The 6699-nt window shown below is 52.6% G+C and overlaps 1 protein-coding gene across 2 annotated transcripts in view; it reads right to left on the bottom strand.

The window, feature by feature from the left end:
- The window catches only part of EEPD1 (endonuclease/exonuclease/phosphatase family domain containing 1), a 104632-nt gene extending 98573 nt beyond the window's left edge, over positions 1–6059 (bottom strand). For both annotated transcript variants that reach the window (XR_010381615.1, XM_064487445.1), the window contains exons 1-2: positions 5586–6059; positions 4059–5117 (exon numbers count right to left, since the gene is read on the bottom strand). Coding sequence is in view for 1 of the 2 variants with exons in the window: in XM_064487445.1 (XP_064343515.1) it covers positions 4059–4936 (878 nt within the window). In the remaining variant the exon portion in view is untranslated. The remainder of the gene's footprint in view (positions 1–4058; positions 5118–5585) is intronic.
- Positions 6060–6699: the final 640 nt, after the last annotated feature.

Below are 6699 nucleotides of genomic sequence, written 5' to 3' on the forward strand. Positions count from 1 at the left end.
CAAACTTCACATTACAAAATAAATGAGTCATGGGTATGAAATGTTACAATGCAGGGAATATAGTCAATAATAACATAGTATCTTTGCATGGTGACAGATCCTAGCCAGACTTTCGTGGTGATCGTTTTGAAATGTATAGGAATACCGAATCACTATGTTGTGTACCAGGAACTAACCTAGTGTTGTAGGTCAATTATACTCCAAAAAACAAGCAACAAACTCTTAGAAAAAGAGATCAGATTTGTGGTTACTAAAGGTGGGGCACGGGGAGAGGAGAAATTGGATGAAGGCAGTCAAAAGGTACAAACTTTCCAGTGCTAAGATAAATAAGTACTAGGGATATATTGTACAACATGATAAAACATAATTAACACCATTGTAGGTTATGTTTGAAAGTTGTTAAGAGTAAATCCTAAGAGTTCTCATCACAAGAAAAAATGCTTTTTTGTATTTCTTTACTTTTGTATCTATATATGAGATGATGGATGTTTACTAAACTTATTGTGGTAATCATTTCATGAGGTATGTAAGTCAAATCAGTATTCTATACACCTTAAACTTATACAGAGCTGTGTGTCAATTATATCTCAATAAAACTGGGAGAAAAAAAATAAACAATCTTCACTCCATATGTGGGCTCCCACTATGTTTTGCAAGGATGTTTAGCAGAAGCAGTCCTCTTTTAGTCTTGCTCCATAAATACTGAACAAGGAAAAACATTGCCTAAGACTGAGATTTGGCAAAGGAATCTGATGAAACCCGTCAGTTCTGTGCCTCAGTGTGACGTCCCTGCGGCTCCTGGTGATTGTGTGATTATCTAGCTTTCTGCTGTCCTACCTCAAGCTTTACGTGCAAAACACAGTTTCTTGTAGCTCAGACATGCTTGTTCACCAATGCAGCAGCATCCCAGGCCATCTCTACCCCGTTAGAGGCCCACCTAGGGACGCTTTAGTCTAAGAAAACACACCTACCAAAGCAAACCCACAGAAAGGAAAACAGCAGCACATCCCTATGCAACAGAAGTGACCACGGGTTTCTTTTCCGTCATTAGCTACATCTAACACAGGGAAAAACTGAGACTTGGAGAGGTTAAGGAATTTCACCAATTTAACTCCGAAGAGGTACAGCCAAGGTTTGTTTGTTTTGTTTTTGCCTTTACAATGGATTTAATGTAAGAAAATGTGACTAGCACACTATTTGGCAAGTGTCCTTGGTTAGGCAGAGTGTGGGATGCCTGAACAAGAGGCAGGATAAAGGTGAGGTGTTCACAAAACAGCACGGTTGAGAAGAGCGTGGGTCTAAAGTCAGACAGTCCGGGTGCTAGTCCCAGCTGAGTCACTCACGAGCTGTGGGTTGGAGGCAAGTCATTTCACTTCCTTGCTGTTAGTTTCCTCACCCAGAGATGGAGACTCATCAGTAGAAGCATGCATTACCTACTTCCCAGAGTTCCCGGGGAAATCAAATGAATGTGAAAGCTACTGGAAAATATGAAGGCATATCCAGAAGTCAGGTAACTCTTGTAATTTATATATATATATATACACACATACATATAAAAACAAGAGCGGAAAATTACCTGCATCCATTCTTGCTCAAACGAAATGCATTTCCTCTTCCTAATAAAAGGATCAATAAGAATGTGAGAGATTTTTGTGAATCAGGATGAACACAGCTCTTGGAGAATGCGCACTGCTGTTTTGATGACATGTGATCCACTCTGTCACAGCCAGCTACCTTCTGGTGTCCTAGGACAGTCATACAGGCCAATGGACCCACTCCAGTTGTGCAGGGGATCAGGCCCTAAGCCAATTACTTCGGGTTTACTGGACACTAACAAGGTGCTTGGAGTGCCCAGACCACTGAACACATTGTGAGCAGGCAAGAGGAGCCACCAACCTACCAGACAGCAGATGTAGCCAAGTGTGAGAAATGTGATGGGACACAGGTCACCTTCAAAGTTACTTCCAGATGCTCCCTTCTCCACCCTTCTGGGTTTGGGTCAGCTCGTCCTGCACTTCGGCCTGAGGACGGCAGTTAAATGTCTTCAGCAAGTCATCATCCCTCTAGGAAATCCAAACAAGAGAAACCAGGACAAACCCCTCCCTGGACAAGAGCTGCAAGCACCCTTCCTCAGTGGGCCCCTGGCTGCCCCAGGCCTGGCTGCAGGTCGGAGCCCACTCTGAGGTCAGCTGTCTCCTGCTCACTCTCCCATTTTCTACCCTTCACATTCTTCTGTTCTAGAAGCTGAATAAGTTCCTCAAACTCTGGCCAGAAAGAACATCATACAGTTGAATAACTATAAGGATGATCAGAACAATCAAAGGAAACAGGACCTAGAAAGCTCTGCATGGACTTACTGACCTTGTCAGAAAAGCCAGCACAGGGGAAGGTGCTTTACAGAACAAGCCACACGGTAGCTGCCTGCCCACGCACAGTACAGTGGGGCTCAAACTTCAGTGGGTATCAGAACCACCCTGAGGGGGCATGAAAACACAGAAGCCCAGAGTTTCTGAGTTAGTTGCTGATGCTGGTCCAGAGACTGCGCTTGAAAAATCACTGTCATAGTTAAGTGGGCAAGGGCTACCCGGTCTCTCATTCCCACTGGGACAACTTCAGATCCTGACTCATCCTCCTCCACCCCCGCAAACTGAGCCTTAAGAAAACCCCTGAAAGGAATTAAACAGCCATCCCTCCACCTCCTCCGTTCCCCTTTGTCCATAGTGGACGAAGAGAACAATCATCCAACAATATCCCCCAGGGCTAAGTCCCGTTCTCACCTGTGCACAAGATGATTTTGCAAAAGGAGTGAGTTATGATGCAAACCAGAGGACATGGTAGTGCAGGAAGAGCACTCAGGGGTTCCCCAGGTCCCGTTCTCTGAGCTGCTGCGAGGTCCCTCAATGCTCAGTGACAAGAGCATGCCACCGGGACGGTGCCAGGGAAACGCTGTGACCTGCTTTTCTCCTCACTCATTTATCCTCATGCTCTCCCATAATGCACTGTGATTTCCCACCAAGAACTCCCTTCATGTCACCAAACTGCCGCCTTGCCAGCCTCACCAACCATCCAATACAAAAGAAAGCAGCAAGCAACCCCAAGCCGACTGCATCTCTGGTGGGTGACAGGGCAAGATCCCTCCAGACCAGGATCAGGGGGTTGTGACCTGGCAGGGACCATTAGAAATATTTCTTTCCTTCCCAAAGCTGATTATTTTATATAATACGCTATTTCACTAACAGCTGGAGTTACTGCTACAATAATATTACTTTGCTTTGGGGGGGTCATTCAAGGAAGTTCCTACAGAGAGCAGTGCTGTGAACGATGTAAACACTCAGTGACAAGAGCTCATCCTACAACTCTCCTCTACAGTTCAAATGAGAAAGTGTGGCTGATATTCACCACACATCAGCTTGGCCTTTTCTGGCTATGGGAGAGGAGAGGTTGCATACATTTGGGGCTGCAATTGTGGGCCTGAAAACCAACTTCAGGCTAAATAAGGAAAAAGAATGAAGAGTGATTCATTTACAGCATTTTGGTAAATATACATAGTGCGTGTGTTTGCAAATACCTGGTTTTTAAGTTGGTTTTCTACACACAAATAGGCATATTTAGTGGGACAAATGTGACTTTGCCTCCCATTAAAAAAAAAAAATCCAATTAGCTACTTCTCACATGCAAAACTGCAATAGTTTCCAGGCTCTGAGTGTGCCTGGTCTGGAGTAAACCCCATGAAGTCTTGTGAGCTAACCAACATTCTCCAAAGCAGTAACACCAATAAATACAATCTCCACCTACCCCAAATTTAGGAATTGATATCAGATATGCCATGTTCAAGATACAGTCCTCAAGCCCAGACAGCTGTATGCAGAAAATTCTGGAGCAGGAGAGCTCAGCCAGTCAGAACACTGCACAATACTGGCTGGGGCCTCAAGAACACTGATTAAATAATCTTGCCCTCTCCCTAACCTCCCCTCCAAAAGTCCGCTCATTTGCATGCACAAATGAGACCACGCAGGAGCTGCTTCATGCCCAGCACCCTAGGTGATTCTTGCCCTCACCTGTTTTCCAGGAGTGTCATGCACACCACCTCTCGCACCCCGGGGTTGTTGGCCTTCTCCACGGAACAGCTCTGCAAGTTCCAGGTGGCCAGCCTCAGCACAGGCCGCCCATCCCTTGTGCCTCCAAAGGCCTCCACCGAAGGCCGGGTGGAGATGATCTGTGTAGGCCCCCCCGGCGGCAGGTCCAGGTCCTCACTCTGCAGGCTCAGCGAGGTGGGGCTGGGGTGAGGCTTGGCAGTGAAGGTCAGGCCCCCGTTGGTGTGGGTGGACGGGGGCCTGGACCTCTCGGCAAACACCTGGTGCCGTATCCTGTCCAGGAAGGCGGCATTGATGCCGCCCATCCTCACCAGGTCCTCGACGCTGCGGAAGGGCCCATGCTCGCGGCGGTAGTCCACGATGCTCACGGCCATCTTCTCCGTGAGGCCTCGCACGCTCATAAGCTGAGCTGGAGTGGCGGTGTTGATGTTGACACGAGGGGTGAGGGGCACGGCGGCGGCCAGGTGGTGAGGTTGCTGCTCCGCCAGCAGGTCCCGCCGCAGAGAGCTGGGAGAGTGCTGCGCGGAGCTGCCCTTGCTGCTCACGCAGATCTCGAACTTGACTTGCTCCAGCTTGGTGGCACCCACGCCACTGACCAGTGCCAGGTCCTCTACCTTCTTGAAGCCACCGATGTACTCACGGTACTCCACGATGCTGCGTGCCACCGCACGCGTCACCCCAGGCAGGGTCATCAGCTCCTCCTCCGTGGCGGTGTTGATGTTGAGCCGCTCCTGATTCACCAGGATGTTGCTGAAGTTGCAGGCCGCGCTGAACTTGCGACTATGGGACAGGTCCGAGGGGTCCCGGGGGATGGAGCGGTGGCAGCCAAGGGTGCTCCCCATGGCCAGCCAGGATCAGGGGCCCAGGAAGGCCTCACCACCGCAGAACTCTCTGGCTAGGGAGGAAGCCCAGTAGACCCCACAGGTACAGAAGGGAAGGTGCAGGATTCGGGGGATGAAATGGTTACCACAAACACTAAATCTCCATGCCCATACCATCCAAAAGCACCTTTCACTTGGCCACCTGGAAAACAAATCAATAAACACACAGATCGATTGAATCAATTAATCAGTTTGTATTAGCACTCCCTACCTAAAGCTGGAGTTCTTAACCAGGATTCCAGGGCTGTTGCCCGTCTGTGAAGCCCAGAAAACACACACACAAGGGGGCAGGCCCATGAGGATCTACCCTGTGGTGAGGTCCAATTTTTATCACATTGGGGTCCAAAAACGCTGTAAGCCGCTTCTCTTGGAAAGAGACCTAGCCCCATCAGCCTACACCTCTCCTCCCCGCCTCTCTCAACTCTCCCAGCCCCGGGGCCTTTGGTCGCCCCCATTTGGGCTCTCGGGTATAAGGGAGGGTGCATCCCCCACCCTCTGCGCCTGAGACTCAGCGCCATCTGCAATTTGGGAATTCCGTCCTCACTAGTGCGGACACAGAGAAGGGGTTTCTCGACCCCCACCAGACCCGCCGCTGGTCCCCGCGCCCTACCTCTCAGCCGCTCCTCCAGGGCGTCCGCCTTCCACCTGCGGCTCCGAAGCCTGAGCCCAGCCCGGGACAGCAAGGGCCCCCTGCCTCCAGCCCTAGTGCCCGTGCGTTTGCGGGTCAGGGGCGGATCGCGGGATCCCTCCCACACCGCCTCCGGCCGGGCGTCCCAGCTCTTTCTGCTGGAGAAACTCTTAAGAGTCGCTCTCCCAAAACCGGCAGGAGCTGCAGGGCTTCGCCAAGGCGGCAGCGGCGGTGAAATTCGGCCGCCACGGCTGCACTTAGTCTTGCGGCTGCACCAGGACTTACGGCGTTGCCGCAGTTGCGTTGATCTAGGCAAAGAAAGGGTCTTGCCCGGGACTCGGGCGTCGGATCCGCAAGAACTGCGTCCAGACCCCGGCACAAGAGCCACGGCTCCCGATCGCTGTCCGTGTCAAAGCCAAAGTCCCGGCCGCGACGCCCGCGCCTCCGCCGGCACCATGGCCACGCCTCTCCCGCGCGCCAACCCCTCCCCGGGACTCCGAGGGCACGTGGGGGCGGGGCCCGAGCGCGAGGCCTGGACCCGGGAGAGCGGAACCCGAGAGCGTGGGGGCGGGGCCTGGAGCGCGAGGGGTGGGGCCACGGACCGCGGGGGCGGGGACAGGACTCGAGGCGGTGGAATGCGCGGCCCAGAAGTGTAAGAGGTGGGGCTATGCTGCGAGAGGGCTGACCCGAGCGCTTGAGGGGTGGTGACGGAACGGGAGTAGTGGGGGAGGAGCGAGGAGGCGGGGCCATAGCGAGAGGGGCGTGGCCCTGGAGCGCGGAGGCGGGGTTTAGGGACTGAGGAGGCGGAGCTGACGCCACAGCGGCAGCGGCGGGTCACCCAGAAGCTGTACTGGTGGCGGCTGCTCCTAAACTTGTGTTGCTATCGCGGATCAAAGGCTGGTTGTGCGGAATGGGGGCTTTCTAGTCTCGCCCGAGGCGAGACCTGCCCGGCTGCTTTTCGGCGGGCGGCACCGAGGGGCGCGCAGCAGACGCTGCCGGGCCTCCAGCCCGAGTTTAGTCCGTGTTTGGGGCGTGGGGACAGAGCTAGGGCACTCCCTATCGGGGCGGGGGTCACCGCTGCGGCTCAGGGGCCTCT

Source organism: Camelus dromedarius, chromosome 7, assembly GCF_036321535.1.
Source record: "Camelus dromedarius isolate mCamDro1 chromosome 7, mCamDro1.pat, whole genome shotgun sequence".
Lineage (NCBI taxonomy): Eukaryota > Metazoa > Chordata > Mammalia > Artiodactyla > Camelidae > Camelus > Camelus dromedarius.